Source organism: Sceloporus undulatus, chromosome 6 (assembly GCF_019175285.1).
Source record: "Sceloporus undulatus isolate JIND9_A2432 ecotype Alabama chromosome 6, SceUnd_v1.1, whole genome shotgun sequence".
Lineage (NCBI taxonomy): Eukaryota > Metazoa > Chordata > Lepidosauria > Squamata > Phrynosomatidae > Sceloporus > Sceloporus undulatus.
In genome coordinates, this window is record NC_056527.1 from 147,627,483 (window position 1) to 147,650,379 (window position 22,897).

The 22,897-nt window shown below is 45.1% G+C and overlaps 4 protein-coding genes across 6 annotated transcripts in view; 3 read left to right on the top strand and 1 right to left on the bottom strand.

The window, feature by feature from the left end:
* The window catches only part of MINDY2 (MINDY lysine 48 deubiquitinase 2), a 689,230-nt gene that overhangs the window by 238,854 nt on the left and 427,479 nt on the right, over nucleotides 1-22,897 (top strand). The gene's annotated exons all lie outside the window — the stretch shown is intronic.
* Nucleotides 1-22,897, bottom strand: part of MYO1E (myosin IE) — a 568,767-nt gene that overhangs the window by 133,955 nt on the left and 411,915 nt on the right. The window lies entirely within an intron of this gene.
* DAPK2 (death associated protein kinase 2) overlaps nucleotides 2,547-22,897 on the top strand; it is a 43,781-nt gene continuing 23,430 nt past the window's right edge. The window contains exons 1-2 of one of the 2 annotated variants that reach the window (XM_042471393.1): nucleotides 2,547-2,793; nucleotides 12,219-12,317. In XM_042471393.1, coding sequence (XP_042327327.1) covers nucleotides 12,241-12,317 — 77 coding nt within the window. In that variant the 5' untranslated portion in view covers nucleotides 2,547-2,793; nucleotides 12,219-12,240. The remainder of the gene's footprint in view (nucleotides 2,794-12,218; nucleotides 12,318-22,897) is intronic. The other variant, XM_042471394.1, reaches the window with a different exon arrangement.
* LOC121932597 (histone-lysine N-methyltransferase SETD1B-like) lies at nucleotides 14,391-21,230 on the top strand. The gene is made up of 3 exons (XM_042471398.1): nucleotides 14,391-15,993; nucleotides 16,556-16,775; nucleotides 17,721-21,230. The coding sequence occupies exon 1, from the start codon at nucleotides 14,405-14,407 to the stop codon at nucleotides 15,572-15,574; it is 1,170 nt and encodes a 389-aa protein (XP_042327332.1). The 5' UTR covers nucleotides 14,391-14,404; the 3' UTR covers nucleotides 15,575-15,993; nucleotides 16,556-16,775; nucleotides 17,721-21,230.

Sequence of the window (22,897 nt, forward strand, 5' to 3'; positions counted from 1 at the left end):
ATGACTAGACTAAGACTGTCATACGTTGGACACATCATGAGAAGGCTGAATCACTGGAGAAAACAATAATGCTAGGAAGGATGTAGGGAAGTAGAAAGAGAGGAAGGCCACATGCAAGATGGATGGACTCTATTAAGGAGATCATGGATATGAGTTTACATGACCTAAGCAGAATAGTGGAGGACGGAGCCTTGGAAATGTCTCATCCATAGGGTTGGCATTAATTGAGAAAGCCGTTAACAACAACAAAGGCTCATATTGAACTATCTAGTCATTCGCACAGCTTGGGCCAGGAGTCTGGCATGCAAAGCGCAGACTCTGTCTCTGTGACCTGTGCCTTCTCCCCTCCAGAGAAGGTTTACCCTCCCTTTGTGACCCCTTCTGTGCCTGTTCTGGAGAGAACAATGCAGTGGGAGCCATGGAGTCTCGTAGATCTCAGGAATGACAGTAATGTGTGAGAAGCCGGGGAAAGGAATCCACTGCCTGCAACATTTAACCTCAAGGGAAACGTCTCCCAGGTCAGCCGGGGTTCCCAAACAGATGATGACGACGGATGCTCTGGTGGTGCCTTTCCCTTGCCCAAAGTTGGAAGGACATCATCTCAGCCAGGAAACAGTGCTGTGTATCATTCCTCTTTCTTGGAACTGGTTCTCCGCCATGGGTGGAGGACATGCCCTGACACTTGGGAAGCCACCAACGGGTGGAGAAATTAAGAGTTGACCCATACGGCTGTGTGACCCAAGAGGGGCCCGTTTTAAGGCTGGACTGAACCCACAGGAAGCATGGCAGTGGTCAGTTAATGAAAACTGGTTTCCTTTTGAGCAGCACAAAACACCCAGTTCCAGTTTGCCCTAGATACGTGGACTCTTTGTATGTACTAGGAAAGTTGTTCGTAATGATTTTAATTGCCACTTCTGTAAGTTGTTAAGTATGCAGTGGCCCCTCCATATTTGCTGGGTTTAGGGGCACAGGACCCCCTTCAAAGTGGAAAAATTGTAAATTAAAAAAATACTGTGAAGTCATTCATAGCTGGCATCCATAGTCTTTTGTGGGTTTTTCGGGCTATCTGGCCATGTTCTAGAAGAGTTTATTCCTGATGTTTCTCTGGAGATGCCAGCCACAGATTCTGGTGAAACGTCAGTAACAAACTCTTCTAGAACATGGCCATATAGCCTGAAAAAACCACAAAAGGCTATTAAAACCCCACTTTTTGAAAAACCTGAGAGAACACTTCTCCAGGGATCTCTAGGTCCTCCAGATCAACTCTGTGATTAACGTGTGCCAGAAATTGACCATAAAGTCATGCTGGAGGACCTACAGATGCCTAGATAAGTGTTTTCTCTAGTAATCTCTAGATACGTCAGCACAACTCCATGGTCAATTTCCGGCAGAAGTGAACTGAAGAGATAGAATCATAGAGTTGGAAGAGACCACAAGGGCCATCCAGTCCAACCCCATTCTGCCATGCAGGAAATCCAAATCAAAGCATCCCCAACTGATGGCCATCTAGCCTCTGCTTAAAGACCTCCAAGGAAGGAGACTCCACTACACTCCGAGGGAGTTTGTTCCACTGTCGAACAGCCCTTACTGTCAGGAAGTTCTTCCTAATGTTGAGGTGGAATCTCTTTTCCTAGATATCAATCAAAACCACAAATAATCAAATCTACAAAAGCAAAGTTGCAGATGGGGTTTTGAATCTTGGGGGGGGGAGAAATGGGGTACAAATTAATATGACGACGACGACGACGATGATGATGATGATGATTGCATTTTGCACTTTCTGTGTATAGAGACCCATCCCTTTTTCTGAAAAGTGATTAAAGGTATTAGCTTAAGCTGCAATAAACTAGTCTTTAAGGTGCCCCAGGTAATTTTTAAAAACCCAGGACAGCTCTGCATGATGTGCCAAAGATTAGGGTTTATTTCTCCTGTGACTCCACTTGTCGTTAAGTAGGAAAGCGAAACTTATTTCGTAAGTCAGATATCTTCCCTCGTTGTTCAGCTGCCCTTGTTTAACCTCCTGGGATCTATAGAAAAACACACTGGGGTCAGGCGCACACTTCCTGCAGGTTATTGAAAGTCAGCAAAGTTTTGGCATCAGAAAAATAATTAAAATCCCAGGACCGCCGTGAGAAAGCCGGCTGCTTGGGGTGGTTTCCAAGCCAGAGATGTTTAATTTAACTGAGGTTGCATCTACGCTGTAGAAACAATAATGTAGTTTTTAATATCACTTCAACTGCTATGGCTCCATCCTACAAACATTTCTAGTTTTGTGAGGGCACCGGCACTCTTTGGCTGAGAAAGGTCTGTAAAACTACAGGTCCGAATTTTCCATAGGATGGAGTGACAGCACTTAAAGTGGTGTCAAACTGCATTATTTCTACAATGTAGATCTAGGATTTGAAGGCACACAACAGGTATAACGATGACTCTATGGACCAGGATTCGAATCCTGGCTCGGCTATGGAAAGCCACTTGGTGAGCTTGGGCAAAGCCACACTCTCTCAGCCTCTGAGGAAGGCAATAGTGGCAAACCTCCTCTGAAAAAACCTTGCCCAGAAAACCCCATGACAGGTTTGCCTTAGGGTCACCCTAAGTGAGAAGTGACCATAGGGCCTTGTCTGCTGAGGAATGCAGTGTGACCCAGAGGCTTGCTGTTCCTCCTGTGGCCGGCAGGAGGCGCGGGATCCGAATCCTCTGCCCGCCTGGCTTCCCTTCCAAAAAGGCTGGCAAAGCAGAAGGAGCCCAGCAGGAGCAGGAGCAGCAGCAGGAACAGCTGAGTCCCATCTCCCGGTGAGTAGCAGCCCTGGGCAGAGAGACCGAGGGAAGAAGGACGCTTTGCAAAAATCCCGGACGCAGGGCAGGGCAGGGCAGGAGGGAGCCTGGTCGCTTGCTGCAAGGATGCTGGGGGCCAGGGTGACCAAAGGAGGGCAAGGCATAGCCAAATGGAGGACATGAGCACTAGAAGCACTCCTAGGAATGTAAATGCATGCTGCTTGTCCAAAAGGGAGGAATGCCTCCTGGAGACAAATGGAGGACCATGGCCTGGAAAAGGGGGATCTCTGGTCCCCCTTTGGGATTCCCTCTGGACCGAAGGTGCGAATGAAGGAGGACCTCTGGTCTCCCTTTGGGATTCCCACTGGACTGAAGGTTGAAATGGAGGACAGGTCCAGGAAAAGGGAGGTTCTCTGGTCACCCTGGATGGAGGACATCTTTGCAGTTCCTCCTAGACAGAAGGTTGGGATGTAGGACAGGTCTGGGGAAAAGAAGGATGCTGGGGCTGGAGGGTGGGGAGCTACGGAGGGTGAAAAGCCCCTGGAGAGGCAAGGGCCGGTTGGCTGGCCTCTGGGGGAACCCTTTGCCCCTCACCTGCTGGCCAGGTGGGCAGACGAGGCAGCCAGGTAGAGGCATGCAGAGAAAGGAAGGAAAGCATGTAGGGTAAAAGGAAAGTGGTCCCCTCCCTCAATAACCCTAAACCCCCTCCTTAGGGAAGAAGGAGCCTTTCAGACCCCACAGAGCTCTTTCCCCAAAAGGGCTTGGGGCTTCTAGGTCTGGCTTGGGGCTACCAAATGACCAAGAGTCTTGCGGCATCTGGAAGGAGAACCCACTGAAGAAGGAACCCCAAAGGCTTTTCTTAATCAACCCCCCCCCTCCCCTTTATCAGAGACCTGGAGTGGCCCTAAGCTTAGAGTCCGGAGTTTTGTTGGGATGAGCCTCCAAAAGTCCATTATTAGTAGTAGTAGTAATGGTATCAAATTTCACACAGGTGTGTGTGTGTGTGTGTGTGTAGTTTTATTCTTTTAATAACTATCTGTTTTAATATTGTAATAATTTAATTCCTTTTTAATGTACTTTTTCTATGTTTTTAATTGTACTGTTTTTTAATGTTGTAAAGCTGCTCTGAGTTCCAGTTCTGGGAAAAGAGTGGGATACAAATAATAATAATAATAATAATAATAATAATAATAATAATAAATATCTCACCCTTTCCCCAAAACTGGGACACACACTGGCTTTCCGACTTATGGTGACCCTAAGGCGAATCTAAGTAGGGTCAGCTGTGGTTAGTTCATTGATGGGAGGCCGCCAAGGAATCCAGTTCACTGTAGGCTCTGTTTCAGAGGAAGGAACTGCAAATGGCCTCCAAGGATCCCTTATTCCCTTGCCTAAGAAAACCCCGTAAAATTCATAGGGTCAACAGAAGTTGACAGGTGACTTGAAAACACAAACACACAAGGCAAATCTATCAAGCAATTTTCTTGGCAAGTTTCTTAAGAGGAGGTTTGCCATTGTTTGAGGCTGAGAGAGTGTGTCTTGCCCTAAGCACCCAGTGGGTTTGATGACCGAGCCAAGATTTGAACCCTGGTCTCCAGAGTCGTAGTCTAAGGTTCAAACTACTAGGCCATGCTGTCTCTCCCTGAGATCTGATACCTTTCAGATATTTAGGCCATAAGGGATCTTGCGTTTGTAAAATAAATATGTATATGTAATATATATCCTTATCCTCTAGAGACCAGAGTTAAAATCCTTGCTCCGTAGCATCTCTGTGTTTGTATGTTTGTGTTCTATATTGTGATTTAATTTTTTAAACAGGATGGACTTTGGAGCAGCGCCTTTTTGGTGCTGTCTCCCTGCTAGCATCCTGAATATCTCCTAATTCTCTTTTTGGTTCCCAGGGAAAATGTGCAAAGAACATCCACACTTTTGCACATGTAGCAGGGATATGAGAATCATATTTCCTTCCAGATGTTGTTGGACTCCTGCAACTCCCAGCATCCCCCACAGTGTTTGGGATCTTGGCAAGGTGATGCTGGGACTTGCAGTCTAATTCAAATGGAAGGCTGCATGTCTCCCAATATATATAGGAATGGTGTTTGCTTGGAGACTATAAACACCAACCTTTCAGTGTTCTGTTGATTTTGTTTTTTCCCCTCCCCAAATTAAGAGCTTTGGGATTTGATTATATTAACAGGTTTTGTTTTGGCAAGATCATTGCGACCGGATGTTTTTGAGTGGTTTCGGATGCTGGAGCAGAGCGTTCACAAAAGCAGATTGCTTTTGGGAACAAGAGGTTGTGTTTCTTTCCCTCCCTGTTTTCATCCATGCTGGTCCTACTTAGCAGGAATATTACTTTGTGGCATCAATCTCAAGTTACAGATGGAGCAGCGTACCTTGAAACTCCACTTTATTTCTTTATTTTTTGCAATTTTTCAAAAAATGGCAGCCAGTGTGCTGAAGTGGTTTGAGCATTGGACTATGACTCTAGAGCAGTGTCAAAGTGCTTTATTTCTGCAATGTGGCTGCACTCCTCAATAGGTGTGCTAAGGATATTACCAGCAAGTTGTTCATTCGTTCTTGTCGACCGATCCAAGTGGATTCTTTGCTCTCCATCCTTATCATTCACACTCCGTTGTTCTATTTAAAGACAGAAAATGTGACCCTTGTACAAATTGGATCCAGCTCTGGCTGGAGCAGGATCCAAAGCCAGGTCCAAGTCTGTGGTTGCTGTCAATGGCTTGTTTGTTTTTCTTCTGAGAGGACCGCCAGCTGGACACTGCAGAAGATGCTTGCAGGATTGGAAAGAAGGCCGCCTCTGCCCAAACGTGTCAGTGGTCCCCAGATTTGTTGGGCTACAACTCCCATCGTCCTTAGCCACGGCCAGGTCAGGGAAATCTGGAGTGGACAGATTGGAACGCTTTTTTCCCTTTGCCAAAGGAAGCTTGTTTGTGTGAAGTCCTGATTACATGGTCACTCTCCTCCCACCATTGTATGTCTAATGAAAAGAAAGATGTTATGCGCCTGGTCCAATAATGATGATGATGATGATGATGATGGACCAGCTGGGGGACAAAAGGAGTGGCTTGTGGAATGTGAATAAAGGAAGTGCTAGTCTAAGCTCTCTAGGGAGCTTATCACACTGGGGCTGATTTCGGCATTAAAGAGAGATTAAAGCGCATTTAAAGCATCTTGCAAAGAAAGTGAAAATGGCAAGTAATTGCACAAATGATTATCACACGCAATTGCACAAATAAAGTGATACTGGAAATGCATCCTGGAAGTAAAAAGATGCGCAGTAATGCTTCTTTACGGCCACTTTAATGGCAGGTTTTGTGCGACGTCATGTGAAATAGTTTCGTGTAATTACACGATTTTCCCAGGATAGGTTTTTTTTAGAGAATATTTTTTTTATTACACCGTGTATAATACATATTATACAATCATGTTTCATAATTTCCCCCCTTCACCCCCCACCCAAATAAGAAAACAGCATAGAGAAATTTACAATCAAATCAAATTAACAATTGGTTTCAGAGATATGGAAAATATTATTGATCATATTATTAACGATTTTCCCAGGATAGTCACAGGATAAACTCCCAATCTCTTTGGTGTGATAAACTAGAAATTTTAGAGGTGGAAGCAGCCACTGAGAAGGCTCTGCCTCCTGTGGCTTTAACGGCTTAATTTGGTGAAAGTCTGGGGTTGAACATCTATACAGCAACCAGGTAAAACAACAACTCAGTCCTCTTCCCACAACCGTCCTTGCCTTGGGCTGATGCAAACAGGGGAGAAGGATGCTTCCTTGTTGGTTTCCCAGCATTTCTCCCAAATCCACACATTTCTACACAACCAAGAGCTGGTGTTCTGCAGAGGATGAGTGCAAGAAAAAGCAAAAGGGAGAGATTTCCTCATCTCATCCTAATGAGTTTATCACACGGGAGGAATTTCTCTTAATTTCGAATGAAAAGAAAGTGGGGCCAGAACGCATTCACGTGAATTCACTAGTTCAGCCAATTTATGTGAGTTCAAATTACGTTCGAACTGACTTCCCATTGCCCGAAAATAGCTTGCCATTACCCGAAATTGCGTGTGGTAGTCTATCACGCAATAACATGAAACCTCATGATTGCGTTCGGATTGCCATTGGATTATACTTCCAATTTCCTTTATCTGATAAACTCCTAAGTAACATCTCAACCCCAAAGTCACAGGATGGGGAAACTTGTCCTCAGTTTTCTCAGGATAAGCAGGTTTGCAGTTGCAAAAGCCCTCCCCCCCCTATTATTTAAAGGCATTTCTCTGTCTCCTCTTCCCTCTCAGCCCAGCTCTGCAACTAATTTTGGTGGCGATGGTGGGGGAGAAAGCGAAAGAGACGGCCAAGTAATTCCCGGACGACAGCTGTAACCTATACCATCCAGGCATTCAGAGCCAAAGGGCAAAAAGAGGGTGGAAGAACCAGGAATGCTTTCAGTCCTTTAGAAGACGGATCAGGGAGAAGCATTTGGGCTTCCTCATCTATGCGTCTCTGTGCCTCCAAGTTGCCTGTTGAGTTATGGCACCCCCATGAATTTTGCAGGGGTTTCTTAAGCAAGGAATACCCATGATCCTGGAGACCAGGGTTCGAATGCCCACCGAGACATGAAACCCACTGGGTGACATTGGGCAGGTCACACTTTCTCAGCCCCAGAGGATAGCCATGACAAACCCCCTCTGATGAAACTTGCCAAGAAAACACCATGATAGATTTGCCTTAGGGTCGCAAGAAGTCACAGATGACTTGAAAGCACACAACAACAACCTCAGATGTGGTTTTACCAGTTCCTTCCTCTGAAGTACAGCTTCCAGCATCTGGGATTCCTTCTTGTTGATTATCTTCCATCTAAGGACTAACCAGGGCTGAACTTGCTTAGCTTTCAAGAACGGATGGTATCTAGTACCTTTAGGGTATTTAGACCCTGTGCCATATTGTATGTGTGTGTATGCCTTCAGGTCGCTTGTTGACTTATGGCAACCCTATGGATTTTGCAGGTTTTTCTTAGGCAGAGATGGATTTGCCAGTTCTTTCTTCTGAAATGCAGCTTTCAGCAACTGTGATTTGTTGGTGGTCTCTGACCCAAAGACTAATCAGGGCTGACCCTGCTTAGCATCCAAGATTAGATGGGATTTGTTCCTTTTAGGGTATTTGTAAACTACTATTTCGAGATCTAACAAGCAGCAGTAGCTGCTGATACCTATAACTCCACTTAAAGACACGAACCTCAAAGTGAGCCTTGTTTTTTGAGAAAAGGAATAGTTTCAGGAGTCATATAGGTGTCTGGCATGTCGAAAGAAGGTATGGGAATGCCTGGCATATCTGATGCTGCTTGAAGGTGTCCCCGCAGTAAATAACTGTCTGTGATAAAAACTTCTGCTCCCAGTCTGGAAACTATGTGAACCTCAGTGGAGTAAGGTCCCAACATGAATCACTGAGTCCAGCAAGCTAAAATATTGCAAGCGCATTCTTTGGTTTGTGAAACAAAGCCTTTGTCTTCTTGCTAGGCTGACAGTTGAAGGCTTGGTTTTAAAGATCTATAAATGTTAATGGCTATTCTATACCCCACCAAACTGTTCCAATTTGAAAGAGAAAGTCCCGATTAATCCTCTGCCTTCCCACTTTTCTTGGTGTTCACACACGCCTTGAAAGCACTCAATGCAAAACCCACTTAACTCAGGAAAATCAATACAGGTAAAGCATGATGATGATGATGATGATGATGATGATGATGATCTGCATCGATTCGCATCGTTGACAGTGTGAATATGCTTCCAAATCAATCCAGATTGCTCTGTATTGTTCAAAGGAAGGGAGGCAGCTCCATTTTAACCCGAAACAATGACATGTGTGAATAACACAAGGGCTAAAATGACTCAAAGAGAATAATGAACCCAAAATCTAATGGGAACAACAAACCAGACATGCATCAGCACAGCGATCCACATCCCATTGGGACAAAAAAATAAGTGTGAATGCCCCCTAAGCTTTATTGGTGTCAAAAGATGCAGCAGATGGTATGCAACAGAGAAGCATATGAACCCTTTTGCTGGTGGGAGAACTGAAGCCCTAAACCATATATTCAACCCAGAATATGCCTGGCCAGCAGCCGGATTCAGTCACCGTCGCCAGCAATATGAGGAGCCTGGGTTGGGATGGAAGATGGGATCTGCTCCTTTTAGGGTATTTTCCAGAGGTTACATAGTGCAAAAGCAAACAAAAGAAAATCAAAGTACACAGGGATGAGCCATCTCCCTGTTCATAGCAATGGGAGCTGTTAATACCAGAGGAAATTTCACTCCTCCCAATCATTCTCAATCTTCCTACCTTTTCCCAGCCTCAAACCGCAAAGCGAATTCCAAAAGTCTCCATGAAGGCCACCAATACAAGAAAACCCTTTCATGTCACTGGGCTGTGATGCTAACAAGGACTCCAAAACCCATCCGCCTGGTCCTATTGGCCCAGCTCATTACAGTGGGTCCTGGACTGGTATCTGCTAGGATTTGGTTCCAGGATCCCTTGTGGATAGAGCAAAATCTATTGATGCTCAAGTCCTGTTAGATACAGTGGTGGAGTCAAACGGCAAAATCTTATTATATAAAATGGCAAAACCAATGTTTGCTTTTTGGAAAATATGTGTGTGTGTGTGTGTGTGTGTGTGTAAAGAGAGAGAGAGTGAATATTTTCAAACCGTGGATGCTTGAATCTGTGGATAAAAAAATCTGTGGGTATGGAGAACTGACCATACGTAGCTAAAAATTTCTCGAAGCAAACTGACTTTCCCTCTCTGCACCCGCTGTGTAATCCTACAAAAAGTTCAACCTCCTTTAGCAGGTAATAAACCAATAGATTTGTGGCCAGAAGGTTCCTCTCCTGTGAGGATGGAGCCATTGTGCCAAAGATCCTTGTCTTGGCCTCTTTCAGCTTATCTGGGATGATCCCATGCAAGTCTGAAGGCCTAATTTGTCTCACTGCGTCTTGACTTGCCATAATCTTCTGAATATTTGCATGGTTACTAAAGGATTTATGTAACGGTTTAGGATAATTTACCAAAGAACACACAGCTGGGCGGTGTTCCCAGGCCTCTCTTTTGTTAATTCTGCCACTTCCATATCATTTTTCAATCCAAAGGGCCACCCACAATTGTAGGGCGCTCACCCAAAAGCATGATTCACTTGTCAGATCTCTGCTTTTCTTAACACCTCTGATGATCTGGATTTTGAGAAAGGGGTGTTCAAGACCTTTCACTCCATTTTGTTAAGGTTATTGTTCCTGGGTTTGCTTTTTCAACTAATCCACAACTTGCTCATTCGTTGTTGTTGTTGTTGTTGTTGTTGTTTGGTTATTCCCATTTCCTTTTGTTTCTCTCTGCCATCACTGCAAAATCCAGCCCAAGTGTTAGCATAGTTCTGTGTATATTACCTTGGACCCTTGCCACAGTTTTGTAACTTGGGGCTGTAATCATACTTTGTTGTTAATTGCTGTCAAGTTGGCTTCCACTTAGAACTGTCTTCTACATCATTGGTTCCCAAACTCTGATCTTCCAGATGTTTTGGACTTCAGCTTTCAGAATTCCTGAAGGTTGGCCAAGCTAGCTACAGCTTCGGGGAGCAGAAGTCCAAAACACACAGAAGACCAAACTTTGGGAACCACTGCTCTAAATGCAAGACCTACAATGACCCCACTCTGTACAGCCCTGCGAGGGAGGTCTTGCAAACTCAAAGCAACCATGCTGGCTTTCTTGATGGAGTCAATCCACCTTCTGCTTTTCCTCCTGCCTTAACTCAACTTCAGCCGCAAGGGATGACTCCCGAATCTGTTGCTCAGAGCTGGCAGAGAGGTAGAAGAAGAAGTTATATCAATGCTTCATGTTGTCATTGTCTGTGAGATTATTGTACAAATATGACAACCAGGATCCTTCCATTGTTCTCCAAAAAGCCCCTGGAGAAGTGAGTTAACCGTCCCAGGAGTCATAGAGACGGGTACAGAGTTCGGTTTCTAGAAGGGCCAACTCCCTGGAATCTGTCTCTGTCTTTTGCTCCATCTAAAGCCTTTGACCCTGGCTTCAGCATTGTCACTTTCTCCAAATCTCTCTCTTTTCTTTTTTCTCTTAACATTCAGCCTCATGAAGAGATGCAGGATTCACAATGTAGTGAACTTTTTGTTAGTCTTCCCAGTCAAACATACTCTCCAACTGTCCTGATTTGGCAGGGTCAATCCCAGTTCATCCTCTTCCATCCCACTTTTTCAGATGCTATTAAAATGTCCTAGTTTCTCTCTCCGGTGCCTTTGTCCTCAGCTTACTTTGGTTATTGCAAACTGAGTTCAGAGTGCAAAATGAGTTTACTCTCAGTTTACTCAATGGAGGGGAGGAATGGAGGGGGCAAGAATCATGCCCTTCTCAAGAGGCTCAGACAAAAGTGTGCAATGTGGAAAAGAGACAGCCTTGAGAGGCTGAAAAAAGATATTATTTTATTCTCAAAATAGCTAACATCTTTCAGCCTGTTTACATTGCTTTACAAAAATGAGAGCAGTTTACATATCATTTAATGCAAGAACCACGCACATAGAGAGCTAGCATGCATAGCGCCCATTGGATGGCGTTGGACAAGTCATACTCTCTCAGACTCAAAGGGAGGCAATAGCAAACTCCTATTCACCATGAATCAGAAACAGCTTGAAGGTACACAACAATATGCACATATAATTGATTTTGTAATTTGAGAAGATAAGACTAAGAGGCAAGCGATGGGTTCAAGATCACCCAGTGAGCTTAATGCAGGATTGGAACTTGGGTCTAGTATTTCAACCCAAACCCAGCTCTGACCCAGGAGTCACCCGAAGAAGTGGGAATTATTTCTGGTCTTAAGTGTAGCAACTGGTTAGAGCTGAAGGTGAGTGTGTCTGAAAAGGAAGCTTTTGCCATGCTTTGGCTAAGAAAAACCCCACCTGGATTGCATGTCCCACCAACTTTACTAGCCAGCCTAGGCAATGGTATGGGATGCTGGGAGTTGCAGTCCAACAGCATCTGGAGAGCTGTGTGATTGCTATTGTTTCTCTAAACCCTGACCAGTTCAAATGCAGGAATAAACCCACCAGCAAACAGCTGATGGATGATAAAACCATTGCCAGAAAATAACAATTTATTTTTTGTTTGGAGCATTTGGAAGACTGCATTGTTGCTGCTGCTGTTTGTTTTAAACCAACTGGGGTAAACATTTGTGTTCTTCAGGGCTGTTTGTGTGTTGCAGTGTCTTCTAGTTTGGGTTATTGGGGGGGGAGGTGTTGACAGCTGGGTGGTTTGTCTTTGCTTTGGGTTAGAAATGGTGGTTAGTCGCCTTTGTCTGGAGGAAGTGCCCTGTGCGTGTTTGGAGAGGTGACGCCTGTTTCTATTTCGTTTTCCCAGGTGAATTCAGCAGCCGGCATCAATGAGGAGACTAGGCATGGCCCTGTTCAAACAACAGAAGGTGGAGGACATTTACGAAATCGGGGAAGAACTGGGAAGGTGAGCCTGGACGTCTCTTGGGCTGAACAGCTGAGATGCAACGGCATGTTCCCAAATATCTCCCTTGTGCTTTTCTTTGCCATTTTCAGTCATTTAAAAAAAGATTCAAGCTCAAACACACTGCCAACTATCCAAACATAAATGTGTAAAAGTTCGAGATATACACCCTTTCTATAATAGTTCAAGTCTTATTTCTTACCTAATTTATTATCTATACCTTCCCCGTTCGTCAGTATTTCGTATAATCTACAACATGCCTCCATTATTCCTAAACATTCATTTCGTACAAAGTGTCATGCAGAGAAGCTAGTGTTGTGATTCTAGTTCAACATTGTTAAAAAGGTATCATTAGCTGCATCTACACTAGAGAGATAACCCGGTTTGGCACCGCTTTTAAGTCTACCTGGCTCAAAGCTATGGAATTCTGAGAGTTGGAGTTTGGACCCCACAACAAACTCCAACTCCCAGAATTCTGTAGCCTTGAGCCAGGGCAGTTAAAGCAGTGCCAAACTGGGTTATCTCTCCAGTGTGGATGCAGCCCTAGTTTCTAGACTAGACTATGTTTTTAAATATATTCCTCAGTGTATTGCTAACTGTATTACTGTGTTTCAGTCTTCTATACAGTACTTTTTAGTACCACAGTCTTCCCCCAATTATCAGTGTGCTTTTCTGAAAAGTGAATGAGTCTGTTTATGCTGGATCCAAATGTCCCACTTTGGGGCTCGTTCATATGTTTTCTTTTAATTCTCAGTTAAACGCAAGTGCTATCTAGAAAGTAAGGATGAATAAACTCATCTTGGCATACCCAGGATTACTCTCATGCCAGCACAGTTGGGCACATTCTGCCAAATCTTATGGGTTTTGAAAATGACACAGAAGCAGTGGAATATGAATTTATCTGACTCTAGCCCATTAGTCATTGCTCAACAGCACAATAGTTAAACCTTGGGTTTATTTAATGCAACACGCAAACTGTGTGAGACACTCACAACGCTGGGTGTTTGTCTGAAGATCTGGATTTCAGCCTGAGCTATGAAGGAGCTAGCCACTATTAATAATAATAATAATAATAATAATAATAATAATAATAATAATAATTTATTATTTCTTCGTGGTCTCTGCGAATCATACAAATGGGTTTTACTGCGCCTGTGCAGTGCTCTTCGGAAACTTCTGGAATCACTAGGCAAACTACACTTTGCAACCTTTAGTAACTTTTTGGTGGTAACTCCGCCCACCCGTTATAAGGCCCCTGCATTCCCACTCTTTCCCCAGTTCCTTTTTTCCGCCACGTTAGCTGCTTTAGGGAACTTCGCTTGCTTTACTAGCTCTTTTCGGAATCACTGTTTTGACCTTGGACCGTCTTTTGGCTATTCTCTCTCTTCTGACCCTTGGTGAATTTGGACTCTTGGTTTGTTGACCTCGATTTTGGACTCTCCTTTAAACTGTCGACTTCGGTAAGGATGTCTCCAGCGCCTTTCAAGAAATGTGATGTGTGCGGGGGCAAGGTGCCTGTCCAGGACCCCCATTCCTCCTGTTTCCTTTGCCTGGGAAAGGACCACGACCCCAAGGCATGTCCTTTGTGCAAGTCGCTATCATCTCAGGCCAGGAAGAACCGTGAGTCCCAGCTGACTTCTGCCATTGCTCAGGGCAAGATTCAGAAGGGTGGCTCCCGTCTGACATCAGCTTCAGCGGCCTCGGCCTCGCTCCCTGCATCTTCTTCCCAGGCCAGCATTTCCAGTGTCATGTCTGCCCCAGCGACTTCTGTAGTCCGTGATCTGGACGAGTCTGGCGCCGCCTCTGATGTGGCCCGTGATTCTCAAAAATCCAGTGCCACCACCAAACCCTCCAAGCGCCCCCACAAGCCGGGTTCTACAAGGAAATCATCTCCCGAAGGCGCTCGCTCCAAGGGATGAGTCGAAACCGATTCCTCGGACAAGGCGGCTGCCGCTTCAAAGTCCTCATCGAAGTCATCTCGGAGCGCCTCCAAGCCTTCTGGTACCGTCGCCTCAGGATTGAAGGGTACCACGACCTTGGGATCAAGACTCGCCTCCGAAGGGAAGGTCAAGACAGCCAAGCCACTACCCATGGGCATCGTTGTCCTCTCTGAATTGGCTGAAAACCCTTTCTTCCCTCCTGAAGACCGGGGAGAGACTCCGCGTTCTTCCAAGAAGAGGCCTTCAACGGGGACTCCAGCTGACCATAGCTCAAAGAAGTCCAAGTCGACTCGAGATCCGAAGGAGACGGGATCGTCCTCCAAGGAGAGGGATCATACTTCCAAGAAGCCCCGCTCCCCTGACAAAGGGTCCTCCAGGCAAACCCCGGCTCCGGGGATGTTGCACACCAAGGAACCGTCCTCTCAGCACCGACCAGCTAGCCCGACCCCCGACTTCCCACAGCTGTCGACTGTTCCTTTTGTCCACCCGGATACAGAAGCTACCTGGTCCCCACATTGCGAGTCACCTTCGCCGGTCCTGCACTCTGCTGGGGAAGAGCCCCTTGACAATGACCTCTCCGATATGTTTTACGACTCCGAGACGGACTGCTATTACATGTCGGTATCAAGGGAGCTTGCTTTCCAGAAGTTCACAGCCAAGCTCAACCTCCGTCCTGTGGCTTCTGACCGAGGCAAACCTTCGGCATTGGCCTCGAAACCTCCTGCCCCCACAACCCAGCAGTCCGTGGTACAGCCCTCCATCCCGTTGCGTGAGCCTGATCAAGCAACACTCCTGGATTATGACTCGGAGCCCGAGGTCCTGCCTCCTTCAGAGGATCCTTCGGAGGAAGACACTTCCCTGCAAGGCTCTCCACAGCGGATGCACCATCCCGAGCCGTCTTCTCCCACTGATGATGTTCATTCCTTCAACGAGCACATTATCAAGATGGCAAGGGCACTGGACATTGAGCTATCCTACCCCGAGGAGGAAGCTAGGGACCCCATTGAGCGTCGGGTCCACGGCTGCATGCCAACACCGCCCTCCATTCCATTGTTCCCATCTCTCAAGACCATCGTGAAGAGGTCCTGGGATGCACCGGCCTCCTTGGTGGGCTCATCACACAAGATCAAGTCCCTCTATAGGATTTCGCCATCATGTTGTTCTTGGTTGGCCGACCACCCTAAACAGAACTCGGCCATAGTGGAAGGGGCCCAGCAAACGTTTATTCCAAAGCAGGCAACCTCTCCCGCCGATCAAGAAGCCAAGAAAATCGATGGTCTCGCCAGGAAGGCTTATTCGGCTGCAGCCCTGGCCGTGTAGGCCATTAATTACAATGCGTGCATGGGTGTTTACCTCCAGATACTCATGGAGGGGATCTCGACGGTCATTCCAGATGTCCCGGATGATGCACAACGGCGGCTGGTCGAAATCAGGGATGAGACCCACTTCATAGGCAGTTGGCTGATCACTGCCTCCAGGAATGTGGCAGATTGCACTGGAAGGGCCATGGCTGCCTCAATGGCTCTCCAGCGGCATGCTTAGCTTCGGGGGTCTGACCTCAACATGAACGTGAAGTCAACGATTGAGGACATGCCACTGGACAGATCGGGCCTTTTCCACGCCGAAACCGACAAATGACTGAACCGTAAGTTCAGAATGAAGGCGGCGACAAAGAAGCACGGCATGTCGTCATCCTCAATCTCTCCGTTCTGGAAGAGGCAGCGCATGGCAATCCCAAGGTCAGTCACAGAGGGCTTTTCACCAGGACCGTCAGTCCCAACAGCAAGGGGCCCAGAGGCAAAGATACCCCTCCCAGTCGTCCTCCTCCTCTGGCCGGCGCAATCTTCCCGCCCGGTACTGAAAATCTCACCGGCAGGACACCGACCAGGGGAAGAAGAGGTCCTGAAGGGCCCCTGCGCGCTTTGTCCCGTCCCCTCTCCTGTTTCTTGACATCTTGAGGCCCTTTGCCAACACCTGGGCCTCCATCACAACAGACTCGTGGGTCTTAAATATCGTCCGTAGGGGTTATGCCCTTAAGAGCTCCCTCCAACTGGAGCTTTCATTTCCACCCTTCCCTCGGAAACCCTTCTCGACGAAGTGCACGCTTTGCTTGCCAAAGGGGCAATTTCGCCCTTGCAACCCGATCAACTTTACAGGGCTTTTTTCTCGAGATACTTTACGGTACCGAAGGCGGACGGTGGTATCAGACCCATCTTGGACTTGAGGGCATTGAACTATTTCCTTGAATATCGCCGGTTTCAAATGGTAACCTTGGCTTCTATTTTGCCTCTGCTTCACCAGGGTCTCTGGTTTGCGACGGTCGACTTGAAGGATGCCTATTTCCACCTAGGGATTTGAGAGTCCCACAGAAGATTCCTTGCCATCGCTGTTGGCTCCACCGTGTACCACTACAATGTTCTTCCCTTCAGCCTTGCCATTGCTCTGAGGGTCTTCACGAAGTGCATGGTAAAACCCATTTGTCTGTATTCGCTGATGACCACTCGAAGAAATACAGTTACAGGTAAGCAACCTGTCAATTCCCCACTTCTCCCTATGGCTCGAGGTGGGATTACAACAAAATCACATACATAATACAGATCAAACGAAACATTTTCATAAAAATAACCCTCCTATGACACAATAATACAGTGTGATACAATACAGTTCAAAACAATACACTTGCCAAACCAAAGTTAGGATTCAGATTCATCTCTTACACAGTCGGGAATAGAGAGAAAAATGAGCATATTTATCACCTGAACTCTCCCTAGAAGTAGAGATGACTGAATTAAAGCTGTTGTTGCTGTTGCTGTTGTTGTTGTGTGCCTGCAAGTCATTTCTGACTTATGACGACCCAAAGGTGAATCTATCACAGAATTTTCCTGACAAGATTTGTTCAGAGGGGGTTTCTCTTTGCCTTCCTCTGGGGCTGAGAGAGTGGGACTTACCCAATGTCATCCAGTGGGTTTCCATGCCTGATCTCCAGAATTATTGTCCAACACTCAAACTATTATGCCACACTGGCTCTCCTCTTATTGTCTCTTCCAACTCTATGATTCTGTGATTCCTAGGATCCACATATTTTGAAGGTGACTTGACGAGAAATAACGACAGCAAATCCACTATTTTGAGACACGTCTTCAGATCACTTGGAGAGCTCTTCTTTTAAAGTTCATACTAAATTCCAGAGCAGATCCACCACCCCACCAGCATCAGCGCCTCTGGCTTTTACTACTCCTAGGCCTTATGATACAACGAGATTTTTTAATCTGGGTAGTATGAAAATTTGCTGTGTATATCTATTCACACATTGCCGTTCTCTTTTGAAGGCCCACTTTGAGATGTACGATCATCTTGCAGGGGAGCGCTGCTAGCAATGCCTCCTTGTAAGCTTTAATTTGGCAAAGAATATTACTTTATTTTGCTTGTCTTAAGCCATTCTGCTTTCTCTCTGCTTTTGTAACAGTTCAGGGTGTTGACAGATGTCGCCTCGAGGGGAAAGAGATTTATGTCAAGATCCTCAGAGAAGAGCTGTTACTTGCGTGACACACACAGCTTTTTTTGGCAAAACGGCTGTCTGTCAGGGATTATAAATTGGAGGGACTCACCTGGTCTCCTTCTTCTGCAGGAAGAATAAAACCACAGTCAAATATTCTGCCGCCCTTTGCCGGAAGGATTGGTTGCTTTTTTTTTAAATTTCATTTTTGTTGTGCCATTTCTTAAGAATGACATGTTCAGTTCCTTATGGGAAGGGATGAGATCTCTACCTGATTGACCAGTTTTTCCTTAATGTTCTTTGGATGCATCTGCACTGCAGAAATATTACAGTTTGGCACCATTTTAACTGCCCTGGGTCAATTCTATGGATTTCTGGGAATTTGGAAAAAGGGTCCCTGGAACTGTTTTTAAGGGATGTGTGTATATGGTGGAGGTGTCAGAATTGGCTGTTGTTGGTTGTTACTAATATTGCTTAATTGGAGGTCCTTGCAGGGAGAGGGCAAATTACTTTTCCCCATCCGTTATCATGGAACTATCTTTAAATAATGCTTGATTAAATGCTGGATCATTCAGTCCCCTTTTGATTTAACTAAATACAGGTTCAGTCCTCCCATTCCGAAATGCTTGGGACCAGAAATGTTTTGGATTTTAGGATTTTGGAATTTTGGAATATTTGCATATACATAATGAGATATCTTGGAGAATGGGATCCAAGTCTAAACATGACATTTATTTATGTTTGATGTACACTTTACACAAAGCCTGTGTTTGTTCTGCAATGTTGTGGAAAGAGGAAGCACAGGGTTGCTCTGCTGGGAAATGGAGAGATTGCTCTAGGACTTTCCGAACCCCCTGTGTTTTTGGAAAGGGTGTTTTTGCTGATGTACTTATATTTTAGGAAACATAAACCACTTATCTGGGTATTTCTTGGTGGTTTTTACAAGGCATGGAACAAAAGGGAAGAGGCTTCGGGATAGATTGTAAGCCTGAGGGCAGGGAACCGTCCAATTAAAAAGATTGTATGTACAGCGCTGTGTAAATTTATAGCACTTTATAAATAAAGGTTAATAATAATAATAATACCCCAAGTATCATCGTTCCCTAAAGCAATTTGGGAATTGCGTAGCTTTCCTGATGAACTGCAGCTCCCAGCATTCCTCACCATTGGCTATAAAGGCTAGTGGACTGATGGAAGATGCAGTCCAACAAAATCAGGAGGCCTGCATGTCCATCTTACCTAAAGAGTAGATCCTAAGCCACTACAGGTGAACTACTTTCCCATCAAGAACTTGAAATAAATTACTTTTAGGTCTATTAATTTAAAAAAACTGTTGTTATTGTTGTTTTTGTTGTTGGGTGCCTTTGTTTTTGGGGTTTTTTTGGCAGAATTTCTTCATAAGGGCATTTGTTTTTGCCCTCATCTGAGGCTGAGAGATTGTGACTTGCCCCAAGAGTTGTCATTTCATGAGATATCATGAGATGTTGGGGAGCTCGGGTGCCAAAAGAAACTGTAAATCCCAGGATTTCATAGGATGGAGCCATAACAGTTAAAGCAGTGTCAAACTGCATTAATTCTGCAGTGTGGATGCAGCCTTGGTAGACATCCATTCAGACTTTCTTCCTGCCTTCCTTTATGCAAAGCTCCTATTTAGCAGGTTTTTTACAGCCAGGAGATAGAGGTGCGTCCATCACTGCAGTAGGCGTTGTATCAAATATTTGACAAATTGATGTTCCCGCAACTCAGAAAAGGCACAGATTTTATTGTAGGATTAAACATGCCACGGAACCAGCCCAGACATTTGGGTGCCTGGGTGGGTAACACGTAATGGGACACCTATCACCCTCCATGACACACAAGTGCAAATCCGTGTTTCACTGGCATTTTGTGTCATTTATATCTTGCTTTTCTGCCATGGCAGCTCCTTCCTTGTTGCGTTGTCATCAGACATCAGTCATGGTAAATACATGTGCAACATGAATGGTGTATATGTGTATGCATGTGTGTTGGGGCTGAAAGTTCAACTAATTCCCCCCTTCCAAATTTTTGGAGAGGGTTTCTTGAAAGACTTTTGGGCATTTTTTATTTATTTATTAATTTATTGCACAAAACCAGGCATGAAACCCAAGGGTTACACATCACTGTACTAGATCGCAGTGTAAAGCAGCCTGTGAGCTTGGAAAAATTACTTCTTTTTAAAAAGTACAATTCCTGGTACTCTCAACCTAGTTGAAGATTAGGTAAGCTCTCTAAGCTTTTTGCTTGAGGAAGAAGCCAGCAGAGCTTCGAAGGCTTGCAACGTGTGTAACATGCATTTTGTTTGGTCCCTGTATTGTGGATTTTGGATCATACTGTACTGCCTTTATATCCCAGGCATGGAGGTTGTGGTGAAATCTGTTTGGTGTCCTTTCCAGATCTGTTGCAGGAGAGCTGGTTAAACTTTGGCCAAGGATGTGTATGACCTGTGTGCGAGCGAGGAGCAAGGGCAGTGGGTAAATATTGACTGGGCCAAAGTGAAAGCAGAGATAAGTGGGACATTTCTACTAATAGGAGGAGTTGGCAACGTGTGATAAGAGTTGCGTACCTCTCTTGACATTCAGAATCCTTTGCCCTTTTTTCTTCCTTAAAGAATCAGCTCAAATGTTTATTTTCACTATTTAACCCATATAGCGTGCCCAGTGGGGCAAGTGGTTGGCCCCCATGATAATACTAGAGCCCAGAGGTCTTTGGATCCATCCTTTGGTTCTTGCAATTGTCTGAAGAAGGCAAGAGATAAGGAGGGTCACATTCTGTCAGAACTCCCCCTTCATTCATTTATTCATTTGGAGGTTTCTGTCATGAGGGTTATTATAGGTTAAGGATGAATATTAATAGATTAAAGTAGTAATGGGTTATGGTGGTTATGGTGTATTGTTTATATAATGGGTAATAGAATGAACTAAAAAGAGATAGGCTGCCTGCTAGACTCTGTGCTTGCCTGTTAGGTTGGAATGTAAGGGAGTTACCCTGCCAGCAGAGACTGTCTCTGTGCTGGGAGGGGGAACTGTGGCTAATAGACTTTTGTGTTAACATGTTCACTATATTTTAATATGCTGCTAATATATGTATGTTGCTGCTATGTAAATATGTGGAGTGGGGGATGTTGGGGCTTATAGTTCTGTTAAGATTTATCATTACTTAGGCTAGTTGTAGCTCGAGGTTTATGCTGCAAGGTCACAGGTGCAGCGAGGAGATAACGCTTTGTGGGAATTGTTTGGAGAGGTTGCCAAGGATTCTGGACTGGAGGACATCATCGGGGAGGAGATTCCTCACTGCGCGGGAAAAGTTATCCAATTAACTTACCTTATTGCTTAATGGGGGTGGGTTTGCTTTCAGGGGTTATATAAACCATATGCTATTGTACCTCCTTATTCCTGACAAAAAGTGTGTTTGGATACTTTTGCTTGTTCTTACAATAAACATTAATTGTTTTCTCATTGAGTTTGTTGTGGCGCACTGTTCTGAAGATTCCATGATCTCACACATTCAACAGGTTGAACATGACTCAATGAGATTCTAGGCTGCAACAGTAGAAGTATAGTACTGTTTCTAGATCAAGGCAAGTAATAGTACCACTCTATTATGCTTTGGTCAGGCCTCACCTGGAAATAATCCTGTGTCCAATTCTGGGCACCACAATTCACAAAGGATGTGGTCAAGCTGGAGGGTGTAGAAGGTCTGGAAAACCCTCAAGCCCTATGAGGAGCAGATTAAGGAGCTGAATAGGTTTAGCCTGGAGAAGAGAAGGTTAAGAGGCCATCGCTGGCCATTTTTGCTAGCCCTGACTATGGATTTTGCTTTTCTATGTGTGCTTTCTTTTTTTTACCTATTGAAGCTGCCCTGGGCTTTTGGTCAGAAATGATGCATAGCCCAGCATCCACCAACTCTCTCCAGGAGCACCCCTTAGGTGCCAACTGTGGGTTGATAGTGTCATGACAGCTTTTGGTTAAGCAGTCTTGAATGTATGGATTCAGAGCCACTGGTTTGCAGGCAGCCCTTTAAAAAGAGCTCTTTAAGCGGTGAGGCATCCTTGCAACAAAGGGAGGCAATTGTTGTATGTCTCTGGGTGAATGAATGGCTGGGAAAATGGCCACTTATTGTAGGTTTTTTTGGTAAGGGTTTGTTCAGAAGCTGCTGTAGAAATGGGGAGACGAGAGTTGGGTATAGCTTCATGTTGAATGACAAGATTGGCTCTTAAATCCCAGTTTACTCTTTGCGGCTTTGAACACATTCTGAGCCTTGCAGGTTTTAAAACACTGCAGGAAGAAACATGGGACATAAGCATTTATGGCCAGGGAAGTCAAACATCAGTATATTGCACCTATGGCATCCACTGGGGTTTGGTTGCAGAATCCTCATGGATTACAAAATCTGTGGGTGCTCAGTTCCTATTCAATACAGTGGCATAGTACCATGGTGTCCCTTACATGAAATGGCAAAATCAAGGTTTGCTTTTTGAAATTTATAATTTTAAAAATATTTTTAGACTGTGGATGCTTGAGTCCACAGATAGAAAAAATCCATGTATAAGGAGGGCTTGCTGTATCTTTAGTCACTACATCTAGGTATTTTGCCTGAATTTGGAAGCCAAGCAGGATTCAATCCAGCTATTTGGGTGGTTTGATAGCGGGACTACAACTCTGGAGACCAGGGTTTGGATTCCCTTTGCTTGGAAGTGTAAACCCATTACTTGATCTTGGGCAAGTCATGCACTCTCAGCCTCAGGAACCCTGTGTTAGGTTCACCTTTGAATCGCCTATGTCAGAAGTGACTTGAAAGCACATGACAGCAAGACACTTCCAGGAGGGAAGACTAGAAGTCTCCAGAAAAAGCTAGGAAAGAATGCTGCCTGAAACCTTAGCAAACTCTACAGCTTCCAGTCTTGAGTTGACAATCCTGATCTAGAAGGGCCAATAGTTTTGCTGCTGCTTCTGTTTCTTCATCTGATTTAAAGCAAGGTCAGACCTGGCTTATCCTTGGATGGGAGATAAGTCTGGCAGGTGAAATAAGGGACAGGACCGTTGTGCCTTTGAGGGTTGTGCAGAAGAGAGAATTTCAGCAGCCGTTGTTTGGGGGGCAAGCAACAATTGCAGAAATTCCCTCTTCCA